Source organism: Drosophila biarmipes, chromosome 3R, assembly GCF_025231255.1.
Source record: "Drosophila biarmipes strain raj3 chromosome 3R, RU_DBia_V1.1, whole genome shotgun sequence".
In the NCBI taxonomy this organism is placed as follows: domain Eukaryota; kingdom Metazoa; phylum Arthropoda; class Insecta; order Diptera; family Drosophilidae; genus Drosophila; species Drosophila biarmipes.
This window is the reverse complement of record NC_066616.1, coordinates 24848215-24875440: the sequence shown is the minus strand read 5'-3', so window position 1 is coordinate 24875440 and position 27226 is coordinate 24848215. Positions and strand designations below refer to the sequence as shown.

The window sequence follows — 27226 nt, the reverse complement described above, 5'->3', positions numbered from 1 at the left end:
TAATACACCACACATAGCAAACAAGTGAAAATTGTAGGCAGGGCAACGAAAAAAAAAAGAAATGCAAAGGAAAACCTAAAAAAAAAAAAGAAAATCGCAAACTAAGAACTAAAAACCGAAAGCTATAAGCAAAACAAAATGGTAAAAGAACAAACTAGTGCGGACAGAAACAGATACATACTGCAGATACAGATACTTTGTATATACGACCGCTTTCAGTTAACCAACCACCGCCTGCGTTTCCAACCCTGTGCATTGCCAAAAGCTGTGCCGCTCGATTGATCAGTAGTGCTAGTGCTAACAGTGCCCCAAACCATGCTGTTCTTCAAGCGGTATCTCGAGAGGTCGCAGCAGGTGGCCGAGCACTTCGAGAGCTCCCGAGTGCCGTGCTACATCAAGATGCGTGACCTGCCAGCGCCACCGGTCGTGGATCACTGTCGCGACCTGATCCTGGCCAGCTGTGCGCTGCGGTTCATGCCCTACACCGAGGACTGGATAGTCGTTGAGTACTTTGCCGACCACGACAGCGATTATCTAGTAAGCGTGTCCCCTTGCCTTCTTATCGACGGAACTCACCCACCCACTAACCCAATCGTGTGTGCATGTTGTACCCCCTATTCTTGATTACAATTCAAGTGGATCAGTCAAGTGATCAGCGCGCTATCACCATCGTTCGATTGCTCTCTCCTTTCTTATCTATGCGGCGTTGAGCTAAATTTGTCATTAGATGTGTCACATTGCTCTGGTTCTTGGTCTTGTGTGGTACAGTGATTACATGGGGAATTCACTGTAATCAGTGCAATCCGGAATGCGAGTGCAACTGAATATGGAAATGATTGTCTCCCAGGGCTTCAAGGGGGCAGGGCACTTGAGAACTCGGCAGCATGAGTTGTATGTTGTCGCTGATAAGATAGTGCTTATAATAAGGTAACTCGGTTGAGCAAGGCCTTTGAAAAGTGTTGAAATACGGAAAACTTAATTAGAGCATGGGGAAATGTAGTTGTTACGTTAAGAAATCAATATTTTGTTTGTAATTCAGAGACTGACAATTGAATTAGGCATGATAACCCGCCTAATGAATCACCCATGAACTCGGAATATTAAAAACACTTGACACAGTAATTACATAGAATTATTAAGCTATAAAGTAAGTGGCGGAAGAATATTTATTATTCTGGAAGCCTAGAATTAAAAGAGACAAAGAGATATTATTCATCAGCTGTAAAAAGGAATTTATATAGAGCAGTTAAGCGAAACCTTGGCCATATACAAGTGAAAATTAAGCAATTTCTATGCAATCTTCGCGTATGAAAAACAACTCTTAATTAAACGAGATCTTTATAGTTCCCATCCACTGTTGGTGGTTCTTTATAGTGTTCCCCCGTGTGCCCAACACAACCCGCTGTTCTAGTTATTTTCGTTCAATTGATCATTTGACATTAACTCGTTGACGGCGGCCAGAGTTTTCCTTTCTGCTCTGCGATCTGATGAGATGAGATACTGCTGCTGCTGCTGCTGCGGCTGCTCCTCGCCAGCTTTGCCAGTTGCCCATGTCGCCGCCAATTAAGTGGGCTGAGTAACTCGCATAGAATTCCACTGCGCGTCATCGTTTCGAGCCGCCAAGATTCAGTATTTTAGGCAATTGGAGCAGCAGCTCATCATCCGCAATGGCTGTGGCCTGGAAAAGCAGCTGGACGGGCAGCAGGAGCAGCCGGTGGAGGAGGAGGGATTCCCCGGCGATGGCGAGAGCGTGGCCATAACCCGCTGCCTGATGCTCAAGCGGCAGCGCAACCACTTCGATCTGGTGGCCCTCTGCGACATGCCCGTGGACAAGTATGCCGGCGACAATTGGATCGTCGAGGAGTACTTTGTGGACCACAATGACGACTATCTAGTGAGTCACTCTGTAATTCAGATTCTGAGATTGTCGGCGAGTATCTTGTGTGGTTGGCCCTTCCGCTCTTTAATCCTCTACAGAATCATACATGTTGTACCAAAATAATAGCACTGCTTTGTAAACTTATGTTACTAATAGCTTTTTTTTTAGGTTTGCTTAATGTTTTGAACTACATTTTGTTTTATTTTGTGAAATATTTATTTGCTTAGACTGGCCAGCCGGTTTTTCCTGATTGACTCAAATCAAATGCCTTTCCTTTCCGTATTCCCAGAATTTCCCTCAATTAAAAAGTTATATCTGGAAATTATGGTATGATCTATTGGCAATGCTATTATTTTGACCGCCGCTATATACACCGAATTTACACGGGGCTCACGCTCCCTGTCTGTACTCCCCTGTATATATGCATTCGTATATATATTCATCGGTTCCCGAGAGCGACGCCTTGGGGATTCCTCTCCATGCTGTGCGCATGTTCCTCCTCTAGACCACGGCGCACAGCTGATGGTGCCTTCTCGGAGATGCGCGCGCAGCTTCATCCGAGGGAAAACATCTTGTTCTTGGGCCGTTTGTGTTTGCCATTTGCTCGAAAAACCATTGGAAAATTATAAATACACGCGCCGCTGAAAAGTCTGCGCTCTGCTCTGCCGCGAACACTTTTCGGCTGAGAATTTTCAAAATCGAGGAAACCGAAACAGATTGAAATCTTCGTTTGTTGGCTGTGTGTCGCCGCCACTGCTGCCATATAAACTATATATTGTCGTCGCCTCGTCTTCGTCGTGTAAGCGGTACGGGGATCCCCCTGCCTTCCCTTAAACCCCGAATCCCCACAGTTCCACCGATCTTTACATCGACCGTCGTCGTCTCCTTTCGCGCACTTTGTTTACCCGATAATATCTAGTGTGTGTGCGTTTTGTGTTTTTGGTATTTTTTTTTTTGTCTCAGGAACACCAAATAATCGAATAGAACACAATATTTAGAGGTACATACTGGGCGTATGTGTAATATAGAAACGCATTTTGGTCCGTGCCGAGAAGGTGGAAAGAAACGCAATCCCACAAACAATTGCTGGGCACCGTGACATAATCAGCCGAAAAAAACAAAAAACAACCCAAAACCTAAAAGAACATTTAAGTGTTTTAAAAATAAAACAGTAGCAGCGGTCCCAAAACGAAAAAAAAACATCAAACAAAACACAAAAAGTGTTGAATAAAAAGTGCGCGATATTCTTCGGCATACTTTGTTTAAACAAAACACGATGCAAGATACCAGAGCCAAACTGTTTTATTGACCCCCCGCCAACGGCGGCGAGTAAATAATTTGGAATAATATAAAATATGGGATCAGATGAGCAGCTGTGAAACGTCCAAAATGCTGATAGTGAACTTTGCACTTTTCCATCAAGTTTGCAATTAGCTGAGCGAAAGATACTTTTAATAGAAGCAGCGGATGGATAGAGGAGGGTAATGCAACAGTCACACACTCGAGTGCACAGAAAGAAATTGGCATATCGTATCATAGAAACTCATTCTTATAAAAGAGTGCCTTAATTGCATAGAAGCTGTTAAGCTAACCAAACCCTAACTGGAGGTTAAAAAATATATTTTATGAATACTTTTTGGTTACCATTCAAAAGTGATGGTATATTTTTTCTGTGTACTCCGAGCTGAAGGAGAAGAAGACAACGCAGCGGCCAAGCAAATCAAAACAAAAACTCAAAACTAACAAATGGAGCACACACGTGTGTGTCCGTTAGTGTGCGTGTGTGTGCCACATAGATACAAACTATAACTATACAGTTTCGTACATATATATCTGTGCGCCACAGATCGGCGGGGATTATTCATCAGGCTGCCACATCATCATCATGTTGATCTGCGCCGCTGCTGCCCTCCATCCTCTATCCTCCACTTTCCGCTTAGCTGGCGTTTTCTATAATTTTCGAAAGCTATTTTCGTAAGGCTTGCATTTATATTTAGTTGCCACAACAAACTTATAGCGAAAATCCAAGATACAAACTTGTACATGATACAATTTTTGGCCATATGATGCGAACCAAAATAAAAGTCAACTGGGGTGGAAAACTTTTCCCCCTTAGGTTTTTCCATCTTGTATACGTCTGTGTGTGCGTTTTCTTTCGGTACAGTGAAAGCTAAGCCGGAGATCAATCAAAGATCACAAAACTAATGGAAAACTAAAAGTGAATTAAAAAAGCAATCAACTCGAATGTGGGATTATTGAAGATCAGAGATGTATCTTGGATACATTAGGCGCGTGATTTTAATTAGCATGGCTGGCCGAGGTTTCACTGTACCGCCGGCACTAGCGTCACACGTACTGTGTACTAGGTATAACCGCCCGGCTGCGCCAATTTACGTGCGTCGTCGTCTATTCGTTAAAAATAAAAACAGATTTCGAACGGAACACAGAAAGACAGGGGCGCAGAGATGCCCAATGAACCCCACCGAGATATCACACATCGGCCAAAACGATCTCTCCAGGGATACTCTCATATATATTTTCACATCGCAATATATCTGGGGCAAGGTGCAGGTCTTTTGGCTAGAATCGCAAAGGGGCACAGGGGTTTTCTTCTTCTATTCGGTGAGGCGGCGCCGCGATCAATGAGCTCATTGCTGTTTACGATTTGTAATTTGTATGTGCCCTGTGCTCTATATACCAAAACAAATTGGGGGTGCTATATACATATGCTGTGTCGGATGTATATGGGCGCCAAAAGAAAAAGTCTTTGGTCGAATGACGACCGACCATTGGTACTTGGTAATTAGTAAGTCAAGTCGTCGGGCATTTGCCAAAATGCCAATGAGACATTGACATTGAGCGTGCGATCGATTGTTCCGATCCGATCTGATACGTTCCGAATAGAACTGAATACGAACTGATCCGATTTGGCGCAGGTTTCCTTTGGGGCCAGCGTTGACAGCCTCGCGAGTCTCGCCCAGCTAGTCGAACCCAACGCAATTCGAGGGAAACGCCAGTGCAATATTAGATAATCGAGTACTTTTTTTTTCCCTTGGGATCCAGAAAGATAGAAAACTGACAAGGTTTTGGAGAGAGATCACCACATCCCCCAGCCCACGGAATGTCCAACGAACTCAGTGAAATGATCGCCCTCGGCTGTCCGGATCTAACGGCACAGAAGCCAGCGGGCGGAAGCACCCAGGTGGAGTTGATCCTCAACACGGAACGTCGCCTGAGCATAAAGCAAATGACGGCCACGGATTTGGCCTCTCTCCGGGCAGCAGCCGCCGCCGAAGCTGAGGCACGAGCTCGGTCGCAGGCGGAGGCGGAAGCTCGGGCCATTGCCCAGGAACAGTTGCGACAGGCCCGCGAGGCCGAGTCGAAGGCCAGAGCACGTGCTGCCCTCGAGGTGCAGGCCCAGCTGCAGCGGGTGATGGAGAGTGAGAAGCGCCGAAAGCAAGAGGAGGAGGAGCAGCGAGTCAGAGATCAAGCACGGGATGAGGAGGATGAGGATGAAGACGAGGAGGAGGAAGAGGAAGAGGATCTGGCCAAAGGTTCTCTGCCCTCCAATTCAGGACCTAGGGAACGCATTGCCTCGCTGCCCAGCAACATTGACGACGCCATGGAGATGCACCTGCTCAGCGTATCCCAGCCCAAGGCCTCGTCCAGGGACGACTCGCCGCCCCAGAAGAGCACCTCCCACATAGCCGACTCTATTGAGCTGCTGCGCATGCAGCGCGCTGCTCGTGATGCCCGTTCCCATAATCGCACCCGCGAGAGATCCATTTCGCCCGAGCGAAATCACGAAAGGAGCGCTGCTCCCGATCGCCTCCAGAGCTCAGCCAGCATGAGCAGCCTGGACTCGGCCAGCGTCAGTGCCTCGGCTTCAAGGCAGCCCAGTAAGGCAGCCAGTCGACGAGGCAGTACCTCGAGTGCCACCGGCGTGGAACCACCGCCCGTGGCAGCAGCTCCTCCTCAGGCAACTAAATTTCCACTCACCAAGACGGTTTCGGCGCCCAATGTGATGAACCGACGGCGGAGCAGCCTCACCTCACTGTTTCCTGGTCCCTCGCCTTTGGTGGCGCCCGAGCCATCGCTACATACCAATCCCGATCCAAAGATTCAAGAGCAACTAGAAGAGGACCATCGTCGGCGGAGAATGGATGATGGTTATCGTGAGATACCCAGCGGAAAAATGGTGCACCGCACCAAGACACCTCCCCCGGTGGGCACCAATCTGGGCGTAAGCCTAAAGCGGGTGACAGCGCCCAGTGGGTCGATAACCATCAAGCCCAAGGAGTCACCCATGCTGGGAGTCGTTCTCCGGAGAGTGGAAAAGAAAACAGTGCCGCAGAAGAGCATTCTGGACGACGATAAGCCACTGTACCACTTTTCCATTGTGCGCAGCGACCACAAGGAACATGTGCCTGCCCAGAAACCGAAACCCAAGCCTGCTCCTCCAGCTGCTAAGCCAAGTCCTGGTGGCATCCTCACCGGACCTCAAGTGATCCGCAATGCGCCCAAGCAACCTGTGCCCGTAAAGCCGCAACGTCCCATGCCCGGCGTTCCCATCACCATTACCAAGATCGAGGGCGACAAGATCATCATCATTAAGAAGATCGTTGTGCCGAAGAACAGTAAGATACCGGAGCAGTATCTGCAGGTTGGTCGTCGTCGTGTTGGTGATCGCCCTGTGGTGTCCTTAGTTCGTCTGGTGTTTGGTGTCTCCCTCCTTCTGTGTTCTGTTCGAAATCTGTTTTATAGAATTTACCTCGATAGGTTAGGAACACACTTACACATTAGAGTTGCTCCTAGGTTTTAGTTTAAACAGGAAGTGCAAAGTTCCTATAACAGATTCAATTAAAAACATGTATAAACGCACACACACATATCATATCAAAAACCGCGATAAACGCTGAAGCTGAATCAACGGATTCATCTGAAATCGGATATCTAATTCATAGAGCCCAAACGGTTCCACAGTGCGCGATTGTTTCCTATAGATGAGTGAAGATGCCGGCAAGCCAGCAATTACAGTGCCCCCAGCGGTTTCCTCCTCCGCCGTCGCCGCCCAGTCATCGAATCTAAGAACTAAAGAGGAATCCCAACCAGCCATGCAGAAACCGACGCCTCCGCCGGTCAGCAGTGGCCAGCAGTTCTTCCAGGTGGTCTCACCGCAGTTCGCCTCGGTGTTGTCGTCCAGCATACCGGAGAGCAAGTGCGCCGTGCGCTCACCGATCTCCTCACCACTGGCCATTCGGAAGAGTCGTCCACCGCTGCTGCCGGCGAGTCCAAAGTCTACGCCTCCGCTACCAAGAAAGCATCATCCGCTGGCCTACAATGCAGCCACGGGAACGATCAGCAGCGCCTCGGCAGCGGCCTTGCCCTCCCGTTTAATGGCCACCATTGCCTCGAGTCCGGCATCGAGTATATCGCTGTCCTCCTGCAGTTCACCTTCGTCGTCTCCACCACCGCCAGTACCATGTCGTGCTCCAAAGAATGCCAGCAAACCCGCTTCTGCTGTGCCTTCCGCTGCTCCTCCACCCGCCAATGAAATCAGCCTGGATAAGTTACTACAACAGCAACAGGAGCTGGAGGAGAAGTCAGCGGCAGCCACGAACAGCGCCAAGCTGGATGCGAATTTCTACGATGCCGAGATCGAGATGATGAACAAGTATCTGAAGAGCCTGCCCGACTACAGTGAGCTGGACAGGAAGCTGCACCAGGAGTTCCAGGAGTGCGAAGATCTCTACGACAGGATCAAGCGCCAGCAGCAGCCGCTGACCAAGTCAAATTCACAGCAGTCGGTGACGAAGACTGCACCAGGAGCAGGAATGCCGGTCATATCCTCGGGCTTGTCCAAGTCCTCGTCTATAAACTTTGCCCAGAATCCCAGCAGTCGGGGGCCTGCTCCACGTATGGCCTATCCCTCTATATTTTCACAATCCGGAGGGGAACCCAAACTGCAGCGCAGCATTTCCAGCTCGAATATGCCATTAAGTACGCCAACTCCAATGCGTCCGCTGCCCTCTAAGAATGGATTGCAAAGTGGCTCCAATCTGTCCCTAAACAAACAGTTGATGAACGAATTCTGGAGCGAGAATCTTACGAGTTCCCAAAAGCGGCAGACACCAAAGCGAACTTTTTGGAACTACGAGAAGATTTGTGGCGCCCAGTTGGGTGATGCCGGGCAGCCGTTTAAAGTGGATGCCAAGACGGCCAAGAAGCTGGCTATATTTGATCCCACGGTGGCGGAGGCAGCGCAGAAGGAGTTACAGCGTCCTCAGCAATCTTCGCAGGTGGCTCAGCATCATCCCCACAAGCTGCAGAAGAATGCCTCACTGTCGCATCTGGATTTGAAGGTGCGCCAGGCGGTCACCAAGGATGATCTCTACAAGCTGATCTGCAACGAGCAATCTCCGTCAGCTGCAACGAATTTTGTGAGCAGAGTGCCGGTCAAACAGCAGCCCAATCCCAGCCAACAGGTGCTACCGAAGAGCATGTCCATGACCCATGTGCCGGGTGGTGGTCAACCCATGGGAGCTCCTCTGCTCCGGACCTCCAGTCGTACTCACATACCCTGCTATATGAAGAATCTTCCCTCCTTGAGCAGGAGCACCTCGAACTCTGCGATACTCATGACACAACCACGGAAGGAACCTCCACCCAAAGAGCCTCTTAAAGTGGCACTGCCAGTGGCTGCTGCTGCTGCTCCTCCATCGACGGCCAGTAAACCCAGTGGCGTTTTGAAGAGCTCCAGTAGTTCCTGTGTCCCCTCGCCACGCTGTGCCGCCGCCTTCTTCCGTCGGCCGCAGGAAAACAACAATCCCCAGCAGCTGCAACATCAACAGCCACTTCAAAAACCCCAACAAGTGGCGCCCATCGAGGAAGTCGGTCCCGGGGATTCCGCTTCTCTGGAACGCAAGTCGGAGAAGAGCAACAGCACGATAAGCACTAGCAGCTTTACGGTGACCAACTGTTGCACCACCCATCTGCCGCAGCTCTCCAAGTTTACCTCATCGTTCCACATTGCACCCACCACAGCAACAACCACGGCGGCCACAGGAACATCGCCAACCACAACAACCAGCGATCAGCTGCAGCAGCAGCAACAAAGTGGCACAGGAGGAGCGACTGCCAACTTGGAGGTGCCAACATCGTCATCGTCGTCAGCGGCCACAAAGCGCCAGAAAGATGTTGACAACAAGCTAGAAAAATGCCTGAACGACATGCTAAAGTTGAAGACCAGCGGCAGCAGCAACAACAACAACAGCGGCAGCACTAGTAACATCAATAATAATGCAATCATGTCGCAGTCGCTGACGACGGGTGAGCACAAAGACCCGAAGGCGGCAGTCGAAGGCCCCACGAGCAGCAGCACCAGCAAGTACGCGGGTGAATCTCAGATCCCCGTGCCAGTTCAGCTTTACGATACGCAGAAGCCGTTGCTGCAGCAACAACAGCAGCAGCAACAAAGGATTTGCTATCCCATAGGGAAATCCAATTCTACCTCACAGTTGCCCATGGGTGGCTACCAGCGATTGCTGCAGCAACAGCAACAACATCACCAGCAGCAATCACATCAGGAGCAGCAGCAGCAGCAGCAGCAACAGTATCCCCAGCACAAGCGACCCTTCCTGAACTGGAATAGTTTTGCCTGCTCGGCCATGAATGGAGCCAGTGATCCCTTCATGCAGCAGCAACACATGCCTGCCCATCAGCAGCAGCAGCAGCAGCAGCAGCAGGCACACCTGCCCCACAAGCTGCAGCAGTCGTACTCCTCCTCGCATGTCCCAAAGCAGGCGCCCAAATCGGGACTGGCCATGTTCCTGCAGAAGAACACCAACAAGGAGAACAAGTTTGGCCAGCCAATGCAGCAGCAGCCGCCTGGCATGATGCCCCAAATGTATGGCTACCAGGCGCCCCAGCAGCAGTCCAAGATTGGCTATCCCCGCACCGCTGGGGCCCCGCTGACGCACTCTGCCTCCTTCAGCTCCGCCCAACGGCCGACGGCCCTGCAGTTCCACCAGCAACATCAGCAGCAGCAGCAGCTACACCCCCAGCAGCATTCCAGCTTTGGGCTGGGCATGATGAGTAGGAATTACTATAATGTGCCCAAGCAGCCAGAGCGCAAGCCGCTGCAGACCTTCGATCCGTATGCCTATCCCAAGCCGAATCAGATGCAGCCGGTCAAGTACCAGCAGCAGCAGCAACAACATCAACAGCAGCAACCGCATCCGCATACGCAGTTTCTGAATGCTTCCGCTGGAGGTGGTGGAGCAGGAGGAGGAGGCGGCGGCGGAGGCGGTGCCGCCGGGCTTCAATACGATCCAAATACAAATACGCAATTGTTTTACGCGTCGCCGGCGTCATCGTCATCGAACATGCAACCGCAGCAACCACAACAGCAGCAGCAATCGCAGCTGCAACAAAGCAATTCTGTCATATTCAATCACTCAAGCCAGCAGCTACACCAACCACATCAACAGCAGCAGCAGCAGCAGAATGAGATGTCCAAGTCCGCATTGGGACTGCATTTCATCGAGGTAGATTCTATTCCTCAAACTTATTTCTGTCTTGTGTTCGTGCTGCACATGTGTTTGTTGAAAAAAAAAAAAAAAAGAAAGAAAAGAAAAATGCCCACTAACATGCTACCGCTTCCAAAGAAAGTTTTCCCCAAAAATAGCCGGCTGACTCATCGTTGGGCTCCAAAAGGCCTTTGCTTGCTAATTTCTTCTTTTTTTTTTTGGCCCCCAAGTTTGTACTTCCTGTACTTTGGGTGGCGTTTCAAGTGTGAAGCGTTGTGCCCAAGAGCAGAAGCACATTTATTGCTTACCTCCAACCTTAGAATCTCGCTCCCCTTGGCGTCTACACCGATCTCTTGGCCTCTTGGCAGGCTCTTGCACTTGTCGACATCGACAACATTGCACAATCGACCAAAGACTGCGGGAAATTCAATGTCAATTTCCTCAGTCTCGGAAGAGGTCTCTAAAAATAGTCTCTCCTCTGGCTGCTACTTAATTTATGTTTGTTTACTTGATTTCAGCGCTCAAATAATTTTTTGGATATTTATTTCGTTAACTGCTTCCAGGCAAAGCATTCCGTTTAACACTAATTTATTGCCAAACTGCGACCCCAATGTAATTGTTTTAATAATTAAAAAACACTAAACAACACGGAGCGCGTTCAGCAGCATCGAAAGTCTAAAAATATTGTAATACTCACGACCTGCTCTCGCGCTCTCTAGAAGACCGAACCGACTGAACCACCCGACTACCGAATGCCCTTATCCCCAAGAGAACTTGCCCAACAACCCATCCTTAAACCAAATATTATGATTGATGGGTTATTTTCGATCATGTTTGACCTCATATCTGCTGTTATAAGAAGTGACCCCCTGGGTTAGGGTATACATTCGTACCTGATCTTTGGCTGTTGGGGTTCTTTGGCTTCCTTTGGTGGCAGCAAACAATAATAGCGCACACTCAGTTCAGCTCTCCCGCGGATCTTACGGCCGTGCTCTGGGTGTGCTCCTCGGGGTTCTCGACATCGCCGATATTTTCAATCTTTATAATTAGTATTTGTGGCGTGCGCTTTCGTTCATGTTGCGCTGATTTCGGTTTTGTTTTCCTTCGAGACCAATGCTCGGGCAATTGGCGATCGGTGAAGGAAGAACGCTCGGTGGCTAGTCGCCTGGGAAATTGGAAACGAAATATTCGAATCATATCGAAGGACAAACAAATTGGATGGCTCTAAGTGCGTGTGAAATGGGGTTCTGAAATGCAGTTTCAATCGCACTTCAAATCGAAAGTGTCGCCATAGCGACGGGGGCGGCGATGGTGTGTGTCTATTTCCGTCGAAGCTGCCGAATCTCTTACAATTTCAATTATTTTTACACATAAATACGCTCTGTCTATACTAGAATCTTCACTCCGAGAACGTACAATAAATACATTTCTATTTTATTTGTCTACAACAAAACCATGCTCCCAACAAATACCAGAAATCAGTACAATTAATGAAATAGACCAAGTCGGAAGAGCACGATCCGTGTCCGCCAAAAACTCGGAAAATTCAGACGGCCAGCAACCAGCCCCTCTGAGGCGTTAAGTATTGGATACGATTGTCGTCATCGTCTCTGGGGGCGATACCCACGCGAAAGAGGATTTCCGAGATACGAAAAAGCCAAGAAATGGCAACGTTTCTGAATCGTTTTCATCGCGAAAAAAGCGAAAAGATTTTGCCCACCGCGGCGGCAGTTGGTGAAAATGGAAAAGCAGCTGATGCGGAGGCGGTACAGCAGCAGCAGCAACAACCACGTCCTCAGAGGCGGTACATGAGGAGCGCCACCGCCGCCAGCGTCACGCAGCTGCTCTCCGAAAGCTGCAACAGTCTGCTGCAGCGATTTCGACGCAATCCGAGCGAACGACCTGATAATAAACAGCAGCAACATCAGCAGCAGCAGCAGCAACATCAGCAGCAACAGCAGCAACATCAACAGCAGCAGCAACAACGCAATCGGTAATCGATGCAAAGAAATCAAGCAAAAGATTTTATAATTTATTTTTAATTTTGCGTGCCTTCCCTTACTTTCGTCGCCTTTCGTCAAACGAAAAACTCGGTCAAAACTCGCTCACTCTGCCTTTCCGTTTTCCCTCTTATTTTCCTCTGCTTTTCCTCGCGATTTTCATTCTCTGCGTTGATTTAAGCAGAGTGGTCATCGCGTAATTGCGAGTTTAGTTGCAGCGCGTCGTCACTCCGTGGTCGAAAGTATCTCGCGATCGGATCATTTTATTCGTCTCGCATATATTGCATTTCCCCCCCGAACTCGCATCTCTTTGGGCCATCGCGAAGAAGAGGGCCAATTATGTAAACGGACGGGCTCGAGTGCAAGTGCGTTTTTAATCGCGTTGAACTCGCACCTGAACTTCCAGCAGAGTAGTGCAACGATCCCTCGAAAAGTGTGAAAATCTCGTGGCCATAAATCGTGAATAATTGCCAGAGGGGGAGGGAGAAAAGAGAGTGCCCGCAGTCGAAATGTGATTTATCACTTGTGATTGCCAGTCATAAATCAAACAGAGCTTAAAATCGGCTCTCAAATCAGTCTTATTTGCCTTGGATACCTCTAATTGTCAAGCTAAAGGGGCAATAATAGCCTGGTTGATTAATAACTTGAAAGTGAAATGGAGGATAGTTGGTCAAGATTGGAAATCGTTGAGTATTTGTGTCTGCCAGCAGTTCCAGAAAACCCCGAAATGTTTGTCAGAAAATATAAGTATTTTATAAGGCTAACAAAAGTTCAATATGTTCGGCCAAAACTTTGGTTTTGGCCATAAAAAAGCTTGAGTTCTGCCCCCAAAGAGCTTTCACAGCTGGGTCTTCTGCATTCTCCGAGCGATTCTACAAGTGATTCTCTTTAGCCAACAGCAGATTCCTTAAATCCCGCTCTTCAGCTGTCTTCGGGGAATACCAAATAAATTCTCTAGTCTTCAACTTGATGTAGAATGTCTGCCGAATTCTTCTTCCTCATTACGCATGAGTCTATAGAGTATGCGATCGCTCTTCTTCGCTGCTCTTTGTTTAAATGCAATTGCTCCTTTATTATTTATATGTGCGAGCACGTTTATATTAAAACGTAAAATGCTTTTCGCTTTGTTCTTTTTTATTTCTTTTCCCCGCTCAACCAGCAGCAATTTTATTGTTCTTCTTGTTGACTGGTTGTTTTGTTGTTTTTATTTTTTTGTCGGCAAGAGTTCAAGGCTTTTCTGCGAAGACTTTCGATCATTTCCCGGTTTTGCTGCTAACCTGACGGAAGTGTAATTGTACGGGTTACAAAGTGAAATGCATTGCGATGAAGCGTGTTCTTCGCGTGCGCGCTTGTAAATCGCCCAGCTGGCGGACAAAAGAAGCATTCCGAATCGCATCCAATCTACTAGCCATCCATTCTATACACCACCCACTCGTCTACGTATGTTATTGGGGTGTTGGGGTGTTCTCCTCTCTCTATCCACCTCTCCCTCTGGCAAGTGCGCAATATTTTCACACTTTTCACAAAAATAAAAACGATTCCTCAATATTTTCTGGCTACCGCCGCCGTTGCCGCCGCCGCCGCCGCGGCCGCCGCATCATTATTTCCTTCATCTACTTCGGTCTTCGCATCTGCCCGCCTCTTTCATTCGTCGTCGCACGAATTTTCCGAAAAATTTTCCCCAATTTTCCTCAGTTAAAGTTTGGTCCGTGTCGTGGCAGCGCGTCCCGTCCGTCGTTCGTCGCGAACCGCGTGGATAGAACGCATCCAGACCGACAAAGAAACGCGAAAGCCTTCTATAATCCTCACCAGAACTGATTGTTTTGTTGGGCATCTCTTTCAAGTGCGGCGGCCATAGCCGAGGATCCCAAAGATTCCACACCAACGAATGACAGCAATAATAATAACAACAGCAATAGCAAGGGAAAGAGTGGCTCCAGTAGTCAGTCCCAGAAGTTGCAGAGCAAACGTCGCCGCAGCTCGGACAAATCTTCGACCAGCCGGCGGCATCCGGACGGAGAAAGGGAGAGGGAACGAGAACGGGAACGGGAACGGGATAGGGACAGGGAACGGGACAAGGAACGCGAGATGGCCGATCGCCATAGACGATACTATGCGAGCGGAGGACTCGCCGGTAGCACTACGGGATTGGGCTACCATCCCAGCAGCAGCGGGAGCGGCAGCACCAGCACTGCAGCCCTGATGGGTCGCTACCAGAAGAGCTCCACCACGGCCAACGCCCTGGACAGGCTGCGCACCCACCTGAGTCCCGTGGGTGGTTACTACAAGCCACTGATACGAGGCTTGGGCGGCGGGAGGCGTGACCGCGACCTAGACGATGTTAGTATCTGCGCGAAATCGTTGGGAAAGTGAACCAAAAGCGAGCGGTGTGCAAACCACTTAAGCGACCCAGACACCCAGACCTCCAGACCTTCGCAGATCGAGATCCCAAAACCGGGAGCCGTGACTCACAGCCTGGGCATTTCATTTTGGAAAACAGCAGAAGAAATCACCTCACCTGTCGGCCATGAGTCAGCGAAAGAGTGACTGCCCTAAATGTGTGACATGTCTGACGGTCTTACGAGGAAATATGCGCAATTAAAGGGGTCTTTATAGACACATATATATGTGAGCGGAGCAGTATTGCACTAAGGCTACCCCTATTGCCACATACTACGCGCCTATAGAAAGTTTCTTCCTACACAGATAGATAGATGGATAGATATATGTGCAGATATTATATTGGGGGCCCACACGGGCGCGTTTTATAGCGCTTCTATATGTCCGCCCGATTCTATATCTTCAGCTTCATTCTTGCCGTGTGCGTTTACGTTTTCGAATTTATTTTCGATTCCAACATCTCGGCGCTTTCCTTCTCTATTCCGCTATATTTGTATCTCTCAGTACGCCACACAGATGTGTATAGAGCTATTCATGATTTTCACGATTTTCTGCCGCTCTATATATATAAACTTTGAAGGTCGTCGCGCCGTCGACTTTTTTGTTTAGATTTCGCTAGGCATTCTAAATAAAAATAAAGGGTATCCCCGCAGCCACCTCTAACCTCTCTCTGAAAAAACAGAAACAGAAAATACTTGGAGAAAGCCACCTTTAATGGCAGTGAAATTGTGCGAAATGAAAAGGCCCAATAGCACCCCATAATTAGTCATTGCCGAAAAGGCCATTTAAATGGGGTCTAAGTCTAGGTCTGGGTCTTGAGTCTCGGTCTCTGGGCCTTCTTCTTTCGTGGAGCGTAAAAAGTTTTACGCCCGTGACCGTTGGTTTCACACGAGCGCCGCTTTGGAGCACTTTCCTTCTCCATTAAACCTGTGAATCCGAAACTGAATCTTAATCTCCTCAATCCCCACTCCCTTCAAATCGTCTGGTTCTTCAGCGAAGAGATCTGCTCTTGGACAAAGACAGAACGCCCACCACCTCGGCGACTTCCGCGGGAGGCAAGCAGTCGGCTATTTCCCGGCTGGAGAACAAATACTCGGACATCTTGGAGCGAGCGGCCGGAAGGCGGCGGCATGAGGAGGATCGCGACAAGACGCTGGAGCCGGATGACTACGGCGCCAGCGGCAGTGGCGGACTGCTCCGCTCGGCCACCTCCCACCAGCTGGCCAAGTCGAAGTTGTCCTCCAGTTCCTTCAATGCTTCGGATCGCAAGGAGCGCACTCCGTACCGAACTCGAGCTCAGAGGCAACGCTATATGGCCGAGTCCAATGACAGTGGCTATCTGACCAGCAACAATCGATTGCTGGACGAGAATTATCCAGTGGACTATGGCCATCGATATGACTACCATGATGCCCTGCGTCTAGGGGGCGCATCGGGTTATCCGTCCAGTCGCTACGGCCGAAGAGCCGGCGAGGAAGAGGCTCTCTCTCCCCGCTCCACAAGGGCTTATGGCAGGACCAAGACAGTGGAAAGCCTGCTAGCCGCCGAGATCCAAGACAGCAGTAGGAATGCTGGAGCAGCACCTGCCGAAGATCGCCCGTTGAACTCGAGAAACCGCTTTGCCCATCGACGCAAGGAGCAGCCACCACCGGAACTGACTGCCGAAGAGCGCGAAATTCTGGCCGACGATCGCTCCTCGGAAGACAATGCAGCCATTTTGATGCTCCTACGGGAAGACAACCAGTTCCTGGAGGCCAAAAAGTTTGAGGAGCGCATGCGCAAACGTCGAGAGCTCAGGGATCGCGTCAAGCGCATGGAGGAGGCGGCCGAGGAGGCCAAGAAGACTGAAGCGGCAGTGGCGGCGGCCGAAGCGGAGGCAGCTGCTCTCGAACAGGAGGCCAAATTGGCCAAGGAGGCAGCCGCAGCAGCGGCCACTGCAGCAGCAACTGCAGCAGCATCTTCATCAGCAGCAGTAGCCGCCGTAGAACCGCCGCAGGAGGCGCCCAAGAAGAAGTCGCGCAGCAAAAAAGTAACTAGAGAAGGCAGTGGCTCCTCCGAGAGCACCTCGGGCAGCAGCTCCTCCGATGAGGCGGAGACAGAAACCGAGACCGATTCGGCTGCGCCCGGTGTGCAACTAACCCACACGGCAGACGACACAACCCCACAGACACAGCTCCCGTCTGTCAATGGCAGCACCACTACCTCCACTATCAACACAATTACTTCCCCCTCCTCCAACACAGCCACCACCTCATCCACTAGCACTTCTGCTCTATCTAACAACCACACAACGGCAGCAGCGACGGCACTCTCCTCCGGCACCAACACCACCGCCACCAAGAGCCGCTTTCTGCCCCACTCAGATCGCAACAACAATGACCTCGCCAAGTACAAGCCCAGCAGCCAGCTGATGCACTCCTCCAGCTCGGGGGCACTGGCCTTTGGCGGGATCGGGGCGCGTCTGGCGGCAGCTGATGCCCGGCGTCAGCAGCAGCGGTATCAGGGCGCCAGTTCACGTACCGCCGCCGTGCTCAGCGAGTTCGATCGCTACAAGCCGGGATCGGGAACGGGCACAGGCTCGGGATCGAGCTACCTCCACGACTCGTACAGCGGGAGCAGTAGCAGGAGGTCCAATGCCCTGGGCGGCAGCTCCTTGTATCCCCCGCGATCTGGACTGGATGGCTACCAGCAGCAGCACTATCAGCAGTCTTCGTCCTCGTACCTGCAGCAGCACGATCACTACCAGTTGGCCAAGAGCGCCACCTCGTCGGCCCTGTTCAACAGGTCACGCATTCCAAAGACACTCTCGACCTTTGTAAGCAATTAGCCACCTCCCAGACCATCCATCCGGGGGATGGATGGATGATTCGTTAGCAGCTTGAGCTTTGTTGGCGCCGCCTCTTCTAACTGCAACTGTCCATGGACCCGCTGCCCACCCACCCAAAAACCTAACCCCCCATATATCTCAAGACCCCTTTCCTCCAAATCTTCTCCCCCAGACAGTCGACCTACTACAGAAAAAGCTAACAGCACTGCGGATTGTATTCCATGTTGACTAACTGATACAATGTTGATCCTGCCTGCGCTTTTTGCATGCGATTTTGACCCTAAAACTAGGAGAAAATGTAAGATATATACCTGACCTTTGACTCATACAACGAACAACTACTTTATTTGTTCTTTTACCATTTTACTTTTATTACAAAAAGAGCTACTAATGTTAATACTAAGCAAAGGCGTTTAATGGTTTGTTGTTTTTTTTTATTGACCAAGAAACAAGAGCACAGCTATTGGTGCATTTCCTATCTATATATATATATGAACATATATATAAATCGCTATATATACCATTTTCGATATATACCTATTTGCCATTTTATATGATATATTGTTTGTACATGTTTTGATATTAACCATTTTTGTAAACACAAATCTCAAAAATTTGTCCGAACTAATTTTCTTATCGAACAAACGAAACGTATTTTTCTCGTGTTTTTTCTGAATATGATGATGAAAATCACAATGATGATGATGATGATGATGGGTTGATGATGATGATGTACATACACAACTTGATGGGGATGATGAAATGATGATGATGTTGGTTGGTTTACGGGATGTCTGCGGCTGACTTATAAACGGAATGCGATTGCGTCTTGGTGCCAACGTGGGATCGGATCGTTCGGATGATGTGCTTTTGCTTGACCCACTGATCTGCCACCCGATGATGATGATGGCGCCCCCCTGCAACCTGCGAACCCGTGGGAAATATATATATAAATTTTTGTTTCTTTTTTCTCTTTCTTTTTTGTTTCTTTTTCTCTCTTTCAAATTACATACTTTACCACACACGCACACACGCACCTTATGTGTACGTCTGTAAACAACAACTGCCATCGACAACCATCGCAATCGACCACGCCCCCCAAATTCTCCGCTCGCCGTTTCGCTCGCCACCCATCTGCTACCTACTCCACTACTGCCTTCTTTCAACGGATCGAATGCACCACCCGCCACGCAATCGCAATCGTCGCCACCCGCCGCAAACAACGCCACCTCCAAAACGACCTGCAACATGGGCCACCTCTGCAACGACCACCCCACGTCGTCGATCGCTCCAATCCGCTCCGCTCCAATCCGATCCGATCCGATCCGACCCGATCCGAACGATTGCTCGAACAGACAGCAAAGCCCGTCATTCAAGATGATGCTGATGGTCACTTAATTTACCACACCGGAGACATTCTCCATCACAGATGTTCGTGACAATTTTTGGTTTTTAATTTTTCCATACTTATGTTTAGACAACAATCAGAAAACTTACAAAAAAGAAATTACTTAAAAAAAGAAAGACAAAATAATGAGAGGCATAAGCCACACAGTCACACTACTCTCTCCTCTTCTTGTAACTCTCTTTTAGTTTAAAATATTTCCAAGTTTTCATTATTATTTCTTAATTATCTCACAGCAAGACCAAAATCGCGTCGCGTGCAATCGGGAAATTAAGACAATTTTGAACGACTACAAAAAAAAAGAAGGACAAAACAACAATTGAAAATTTTCACACAATATTCGTCAGTTTCGCGAAAATCTTTTCAACTTCCGAAATTTGTCTTTGATGGCTCTAAGTTTAACTTTTACCGGCAAAACAAAATTTCCCTTTACCACGAAATATTCGACTGGGAAGTTTTCACACACACCTACTATATAAAACGAACACGAACTTTGTCGCATAATTAACGAAATAATATTGAAAATACAAACTCTTTCCGTACAAAACACACTCAGCTTAGAGTCGAAATTTAGTATTCCGCCCAGCCCTCATCAAATATTTAGTTACAGCCATAGGTTTAGCTTTAGAACAAGAAAAATAAAACAGACAGCTAACGTTTAACACTCCTCAAGGACTTGTCCGAAACCCTACTACAACTCTCGATCCTTTTCCCGAATTTCAGATAAGATCATGGCCACACTGGGCGAGGGAACTTTCGGACGTGTGGTCAAGGTCAAAGACATGGAGCGGTGAGTTTCCCTGCTTTTCAATTACTTGAATCTTTCTAAAACGTTTCTTTGTTGACTCTAGTGATTACTGCATGGCCTTGAAGATTATTAAGAACGTGGAGAAGTACCGCGAAGCTGCCAAGCTGGAGATAAATGCCTTGGAAAAGATTGCCCAAAAGGATCCGCATTGCGATCAGTAAGTTTGGAAACATATTTACTCCCTCTTCGATTTCAATATTAATGAAAAATGTCCCTTACCTTTGCAGTTTGTGCGTGAAAATGATAGACTGGTTTGATTATCATGGACACATGTGTATAGTTTTTGAAATGTTGGGGCTTAGTGTTTTCGATTTTTTGGTAAGTTACAGTTTGTTTATTAATAAATTTTTATAGAGAATAATATGTATCATTTACAGCGTGAGAACAACTATGAGCCTTATCCGCTGGACCAAGTGCGCCACATGGCCTATCAATTATGCTACTCTGTGAAATTTTTACATGACAATCGTTTAACGCACACAGATCTCAAGCCGGAGAACATACTCTTCGTCGATTCAGATTACACATCTCACTATAATCATAAGATTGTGAGTACAGCAGCTGTCTATGATCAAAGAATTCCATATTAATATATCTCCAATTTATAGAACCGCGAGGTGCGCCGCGTCAAGAATACGGACGTCCGCCTGATCGACTTTGGGTCGGCCACCTTCGACCACGAGCACCACAGCACAATTGTCTCGACGCGACACTACCGCGCGCCCGAGGTCATACTGGAGCTGGGCTGGTCACAGCCGTGTGATGTTTGGTCCATTGGGTAAGCTTTGCAATTGCCCATATCACGTATGCACATAATAATTGACGAAATTCCGCCCGCAACAGGTGCATCTTGTTCGAACTGTATCTGGGTATCACGCTCTTCCAAACGCACGACAACCGCGAACATCTGGCCATGATGGAGCGAATCTTGGGACAAATACCATATCGCATGGCACGGTAATACAATGCAGCTCATGCTTTTATTTCCCAAGGCGCAGTTCCCTTCACCGAAATCGTTTAACGTGTAGCAATCATACTCTTTATAGCAAAACCAAAACAAAGTACTTCTATCATGGTAAGTTGGATTGGGATGAGAAGTCCAGTGCGGGTCGCTACGTCCGCGATCACTGCAAGCCGTTGTTCCTGTGCCAGCTGAGCGACAGCGAGGACCACTGTGAGCTCTTCAGTCTGATCAAGAAGATGCTGGAGTACGAACCCTCGTCCCGCATCACGTTAGGTAAGGTGGCATCATTTAATTGAGATGGATAACCGTGCTAATTATTCTTATTTTCTTTTTCAGGTGAAGCCCTGCGTCATCCGTTCTTCGACAGGCTGCCACCGCACCATCGGGTGGGTGAAGTGAGCAACAAGCAGCCCCTCTCGTCCGGCAGCAGCAGCCGCGAGCGATCACACAGCCTCTCCAGATGAGAATTACAGCGATTTGGTTATTGTTGACAGGCAGCGCTAATCAAGCACTCACTCATGCAAACATACACTCAAAGCAGTCGTCCAGCAACGTCTTACACCAGCCTCGTAGAGTAGACCAGCAACTACTACGGCCAAGAAAACCACACCTACTTTAAGTGCTAAAGTCTTTTTATTCTAAATTTTTTGAACTTGACTTGTATAGTTGTTTTATTATACAAAAATCCATTGATCCATATTTTGATCTATTGTTTCCTAACTATTGCGTGCACCTGTTGCTGTGCATCCATTAAGAGCTGTGTAGCGCTACGCTTGCGCTTGTGCATTGTACCATACCCGCCAAACAGTGTTTTGTTCTGTAATGATAACCAAATCGTGTATAATATTGATAGTGCGTGGCATCCTCCCCGGAACCACTGGAACCTAATTGTAAATGTCTTGCGTTGTGCACACCAACACCCCTCCCCCGAGGTAGAGGAGGCAAATTAAACCGACTGCAAAACCGATTAATTTGGAAGATACAAACGTAGTTGTAAAATAAGAAAGTCGCCTTAGGGCGCTAGTTGGAATGCATCCCCATATGCGCACTGGCGTACACCTGTCACCGCAATGGGAGCCGACTAATTTGTAATTAATACACCATTTCGAGAGCGTGAACTGTAAGCTAATGCAAGCCATTATGTACGCCGCCCACGAATGTACGGATGGTTGTAAATGTAAAGAGCAATTGTTATGCCGCCCTGTGTACACTTCAGCGATCGCAGCAGCGCATTTTGTGTAAATTCAGTAGCAGCCCAGAGTCATCTCTCTTAGCATACGTTTTCAAGTGTGTAGATCCTATCGCCGGCATGTTTTGTTCGCTTTTCGTTTTTTATCGAATTTCGAAAGATCAACCCATTTACACATTGCTGCACACCACCCACATGAACCCTAGAGTATATATGAATATACTATACATACTTAATTCAAATGATTGTGAGTTAGTTTAATATTACATAAATATTAATTATAAATTACATTATTTGCAATTTAACCCGATCAACCAGCATATAAGATAAAAAAAAAACAATATTGTCAAGTTATTAAAAATTGAAATAAATCTTAAATAAAAAATATGTTTCGAGACTTTTTAATAGAGAAAATGGGGATCCATAAGCCAACTTGTGGGATATGGATAGAAGGTTAAGTTGTATACTTTTGTTACTATTGAAGATATCTTATTTGCACACCAGACTGACTTCAATTCCCCGCTAAAAAAACCTGAACAAATTAAATTTTATGGTAGCTCTCTGCGATATTCACATTCAGTTTTCAAGATGAATCTTTGCTGGTCGGTTTTTCTTATCGGAGTGACAACCGCCTTGGAAACTAAGTACTATGCCACATCCACGCGGGAAATGGCATCCCTGGTGCAGATAGAGGACGAACTTATAGGATATATGCGCCAGTATGCGAAAGAACTGCAGGCTAAAATAAACACCATGAGGATGTAGGTGATTTGCTTATGGACTTTTGGATTTATTACATTTTGAGCCATTATTATAGTTTCCAGAAAGAATGGAAGACGAGGAGAGCTCTAGGATCGACTGATCCTACCACGTATGTGGCCAATCCCCTCATAAGTTTTCCACTCATGCGACGAATGTACTCCGAAGCTCCTAAGTTGCTGGAGTTTGCTCGTCAGGAGGTTACAGGTTTTTAGAAATGAAATAACTTAACAATAAAATTAAGAAGTAAAATGTTTTTTTTAACAGATCCTCTTCAAAAGTTTGTAAACCGAGATTTAACAGGTATTACAGCACTGGATCTGAAAATGGCTGCAACCGGATTGTTGCGCTTTCAGGGCGTTTACGGCCTGAATGAAAGCGAAATGGCCAATGGAAAATTGTCAGACAAACAGTACAAGTGAGTTTTACAAAAAATGTAGCACTCAAATAAATTAGTTTCCATCTCAAAAAAGCTCCAGGTTAAGTGCTGCAGATTGCCTTGCTCTGGGCACTCATCTAGAGGATCAGCAAAAAGGCAAACAGGCCATCAAGTGGCTGAGAATTTCCCTGGATCAGTATGAAGATCGATTGGATCCTGTACATAGGTTACTCCAAACGGGTCGCTCTCAGATCTATGAGAAACTAGGGCTAACATTGCTTTCCATGCGTAAGTCTTGTTAAAAGCTAAACTAGGCTAATATATAATACTTTTGGTTTCTTGCAGATGACTTGCCAGCCAGTCAAGATGCCTTCAAGAAGTCAATAGAGTGGGCATCCAAGGATGACAGTACCAGCCTGGCCAAACATTTGAACGATAATTTGCATCACATGTTTGTCCATATGGACAATTGTCGGGGAAAAAACCTTATACCAAGAACTTCTACCCTCCGTTGTCGATACTTTACAGAAGGTTCACCATTTCTCCACCTGGCTCCTTTCAAGTTAGAGCAACTCAACTTTGAACCTTTTGTTGGCCTCTTCCATGATGTTATAGCTCTGAAAGAGCAGCAAGATCTAATAAACCTATCAAAATCCAGATTAGAGCATAGGCAGGCAGATAGCTCTAGCGTTGAGGCTGAAGTGCCGATGAATGCGTCTGCTCATGTAGCGCGAATTCACCAAAGGATTGAGGATATGACAGGACTCGATTTGGCAGCAAGCAAGCCACTATTAGTCTCCAACTTTGGCATTGGAGGTCAGGATTTTATCCACTGGGACTGCAAGCAGCCGAATGTGAGTTTATAACCTAATCAGCAGTATATAATTTATAGATAGTTATTTTCTAGGAATTCGTTGAACCCTTTATACCAGGATATCGCACAGCCACCGTGCAGTTTTATGTAAGTTATTATGTGTATCTTAAAAATATACTAATATCCAAAAACAGAGAGTAATGACTTCTTTAACAAAACATAAATAATTAATGTTTGTTATTCCCTTAACCAGCTAGGTGACGTTCAGATGGGTGGCCGCGCCTCTTTTCCGGACCTGGGCTTTGGCTTGAAACCCAGTCGTGGATCGGCCTTGGTTTGGCACAACACTGACAACGCCGGGAACTGTGACATTCGAAGTTTGCAGGCCACTTGTCCCGTGCTCCTTGGAACGCAGTGGGGTAAGTCATTAAGGACGCTCATCGATTCACTTTTCCTCCATTTACCACTTACTTTTGCCATCCGGAAAATAGTGGCCAGAAAATGGATCAGTGGGTCAGGCCAGTGGCGTAGGAAACCCTGTCGGAAGTAAAGAAAAAGCACTGTTCCATTCGTTTTTTTTTGTCCACTTTTGCGATAATTTATTCAATAATTTTGTCGTTATTTATATTATGATAATAAATTTTATGCACTATTTTATAGTATTCATATTTAATTTATATGCAATGTAACATTATTTGGGGCTGGGGGGAAATGGTAGGGTTTTGGCAGCCAATTGTCCACTTTTGATATCCTCTTTAGTTTCATTAGGGAGCGGGAGCTTGGGATGGGGATGAGGGAAAGGTTTTGGGGTTTTCAGCGGGTGAGAACAACGCCTTTCCTGATACGTATGCAAATGATATCTGAGGCAGCGGGAGGCGCCTCCGGCAATATGTATATGTGTGCGTGGGCGGCCGGGGACCGATAAGTTGATGATGTGAAGATGGGGGGGGCAGACGGAACCGGAAACGGAAACGAACAACAAGAACGCAGGCGAAGGAGTGAGAGAGATGTCGATGTCGGTGTCCGAGGGAATCTGTAGGAATACTTGATTGCCGGCTCTTCTTCTCTCAGTTTTGATATCACGCTCCCCCTTCTCTCAGTGTATGCCTCATCCACAGCAGCATCAGCAAGGCGAGCAGGGGCTGCCACGTCGTCTGATGATTGCTACTGGCCCCATTCCGAGCCGCCTCCTCGAGACCTGCATTTATAATTCAACAAATTAACGTTAAAGTTATAAATCTATTGATCCAAAATGCTGTATTTAATATTTAAATATTAAATTTCTTTGTGGGAAAAGACTTCGTCCCCTCAAAACTCACCTCCGATGTAGTTCAGATGATCATCGTTGCTGGCGGAGGCTCCCGGATGAAGCTTGATTTCTGCAATACAAAACCACACGCCCGGGAAGAAAAAAGAAACACAGGCAAACAAAACAAATTAAAGCCAGTGAACGAGAGATGGCGGAGCTGAGATTGCGTATACGCACCGTATAACCGCAATGTGCCCTCGGCACGGCCCAGCGAGTTTGTGCTGACGCAGTGATAGGTGCCCACGTCGGAGGGCGAGAAGGAACGCACCACCAGCAGCATGACGCCCCGATAGCCATCGCGCCGCTCCGTTATCCCGTACTTGGGCCTGCATTGGATATGGGTCCAGAGCGGAAAGGCCAGCCAACGAAGGACATGGAATGGAATGGTTTCGAGATGGATATGTATCACTGATGTCTGGCGTACGGAATTCCCCGAACTTACCCGTCGAGCAGCATTTCGGGACCCGGCGAGCCGGACTCCAGGCTGGCCGTGGAGACGCTGGCGAATCCGTTGGACGTCCGCGCCCCCTTCAGCCAGTAGGAGACGGGCGAGGGGGAGGCCTCCACCTGGCATTCCAGCTGCACATCGGATCCCAGGGGTGTGCCCAGCAGCTGGCTGGGGGCCCTTACCATGGGAGCAACTGCGGAGTGGAATCGTTAGTGAGTCGAGTGAGTGAGTGGTCGGATTTCATCGATTTCATGGCGGGGGAAATCACAAATAAATACATTTATTATTCTTATTCTCATGGAATTGTGCAATTGTGCAGGGCACTGACTTTTAAATTGATTTCTTGGCGAATATTTAAACAGAACTTGGGGGTTGAAATTTCTGAACAGTTAAAAGAGTTTTAATAGTTAGGAAACAGCAATATTGCTTTGTAAAAATACTAATTGTATTGAAATTTGGAACAAGTTTTTGTTTTCTGTTGTCTTAATCAAATGTTATAAAAGCTAGATGTATTAACCAAACTTATTAAATATATCATGTAACTCACATTGTACACTCAGCGAAACTCGTTTGCTGACAGCAGGTGGAACATCGTTTGAGGCTATACATAAGTAGGCGCCCATCTGACGCCTCTCCAGGCGAAGTAGCCTCAGTGAGGATCCATTGTAGGATTCCACTTTGGAAAGATAATTAAAAAATATAATTATATTATATTTAAATCCAGTTAAATATTTAGCTTACTTACCTTTCATGAGCTCTCGACTGCCTGGCTTGCGAATGAGAATCATTTCGCCGTCTTCCCTGCGCCAGATGACTCTGGGCTGGGGATTCCCCGTGGCCTTGCAGGTGAGCGTGGCGTCCTCGCCCTCCTGAACGGCCAGGTCAGCGGATGACTCTTCATTTATGATATCGGGGGGAACTATTCAGGAAATGATTATTATTATTTAAGGTTTTTGTCACATATTATGGTAAAATACCCTGCACATCGATGCAGCCCACTTGTTTCTTCATGGGACTCGTGTTTATTTGGCACATATAGCAGCCTCGATCACTTTCTCGCAGTTTGCTGATCTTCAGTTTCCAGCTAAGGAGGGGTAGTATATACTTAAGTTTGAAAATTCCTATTAACTCCTTTCTTTAACCTACGTGTGCATATCCTGGTGCATCACACTGATTCTCGCATTGTGGGTGACCACTCTACCTTGTAGAGCCAGTACCGTCTGATCGGAGGCTCTTAGCCAGCCAACCTGCAAAAACCGAATTATATAATATATGGTATTTATAAAACCATCCCTTTTTAAAGCTTAAAAGTTCTTGAACCTCTCTTCCTGTCGGAATTCCCAGAGCTCACCTTATTCTTGCCCAGATTCCGCACCGAGCAGGCCAAGATGGCCTCGCGTCCTGCCGGATATGTGACATTGTTGATGAACCCGATGAACTCCGGATCGGGATCCAGCTGGGAGTTGCTCTCTGCGAAAGGAATGGCCATCGGATATGTAGTGATGTTGCAGCCGTAG

At 47.6% G+C, this 27226-nt stretch overlaps 3 protein-coding genes across 12 annotated transcripts in view; 2 read left to right on the top strand and 1 right to left on the bottom strand.

Moving 5' to 3' along the window:
• LOC108024492 (serine/threonine-protein kinase Doa) overlaps nt 1-22387 on the top strand; it is a 35930-nt gene extending 13543 nt beyond the window's left edge. For 2 of the 9 annotated variants that reach the window (XM_017094425.3, XM_017094423.3), the window contains 9 exons: nt 18990-19065; nt 19763-19829; nt 19891-20004; nt 20075-20165; nt 20225-20395; nt 20456-20625; nt 20691-20804; nt 20894-21084; nt 21148-22387. In XM_017094425.3, the coding sequence (XP_016949914.1) occupies nt 18990-19065; nt 19763-19829; nt 19891-20004; nt 20075-20165; nt 20225-20395; nt 20456-20625; nt 20691-20804; nt 20894-21084; nt 21148-21275 (1122 nt within the window). In that variant the 3' untranslated portion in view covers nt 21276-22387. Of the gene's footprint in view, nt 1-6; nt 6543-6734; nt 10426-10453; nt 12401-14251; nt 14748-15801; nt 17623-18989; nt 19066-19762; nt 19830-19890; nt 20005-20074; nt 20166-20224; nt 20396-20455; nt 20626-20690; nt 20805-20875; nt 21085-21147 lie in introns of those variants that run through there. The other 7 variants (XM_017094421.3, XM_017094422.3, XM_017094420.3 and 4 more) reach the window with 6 other exon arrangements.
• Nucleotides 22388-22600: 213 nt separating this feature from the next.
• Nucleotides 22601-24629, top strand: LOC108024300 (prolyl 4-hydroxylase subunit alpha-2). Its single transcript, XM_017094201.3, has 8 exons — nt 22601-22761; nt 22818-22966; nt 23027-23177; nt 23233-23426; nt 23484-23992; nt 24046-24099; nt 24206-24371; nt 24444-24629. The coding sequence occupies exons 1-8, from the start codon at nt 22670-22672 to the stop codon at nt 24500-24502; spliced, it is 1374 nt and encodes a 457-aa protein (XP_016949690.1). The 5' UTR covers nt 22601-22669; the 3' UTR covers nt 24503-24629.
• Nucleotides 24521-27226, bottom strand: part of LOC108024828 (lachesin) — a 50348-nt gene continuing 47642 nt past the window's right edge. For both annotated transcript variants that reach the window (XM_017094959.3, XM_050889417.1), the window contains exons 4-12: nt 27061-27179; nt 26856-26956; nt 26687-26793; nt 26455-26628; nt 26257-26385; nt 25704-25902; nt 25439-25587; nt 25272-25331; nt 24521-25150 (exon numbers count right to left, since the gene is read on the bottom strand). In XM_017094959.3, coding sequence (XP_016950448.1) covers nt 25032-25150; nt 25272-25331; nt 25439-25587; nt 25704-25902; nt 26257-26385; nt 26455-26628; nt 26687-26793; nt 26856-26956; nt 27061-27179 — 1157 coding nt within the window. In that variant the 3' untranslated portion in view covers nt 24521-25031. The remainder of the gene's footprint in view (nt 25151-25271; nt 25332-25438; nt 25588-25703; nt 25903-26256; nt 26386-26454; nt 26629-26686; nt 26794-26855; nt 26957-27060; nt 27180-27226) is intronic.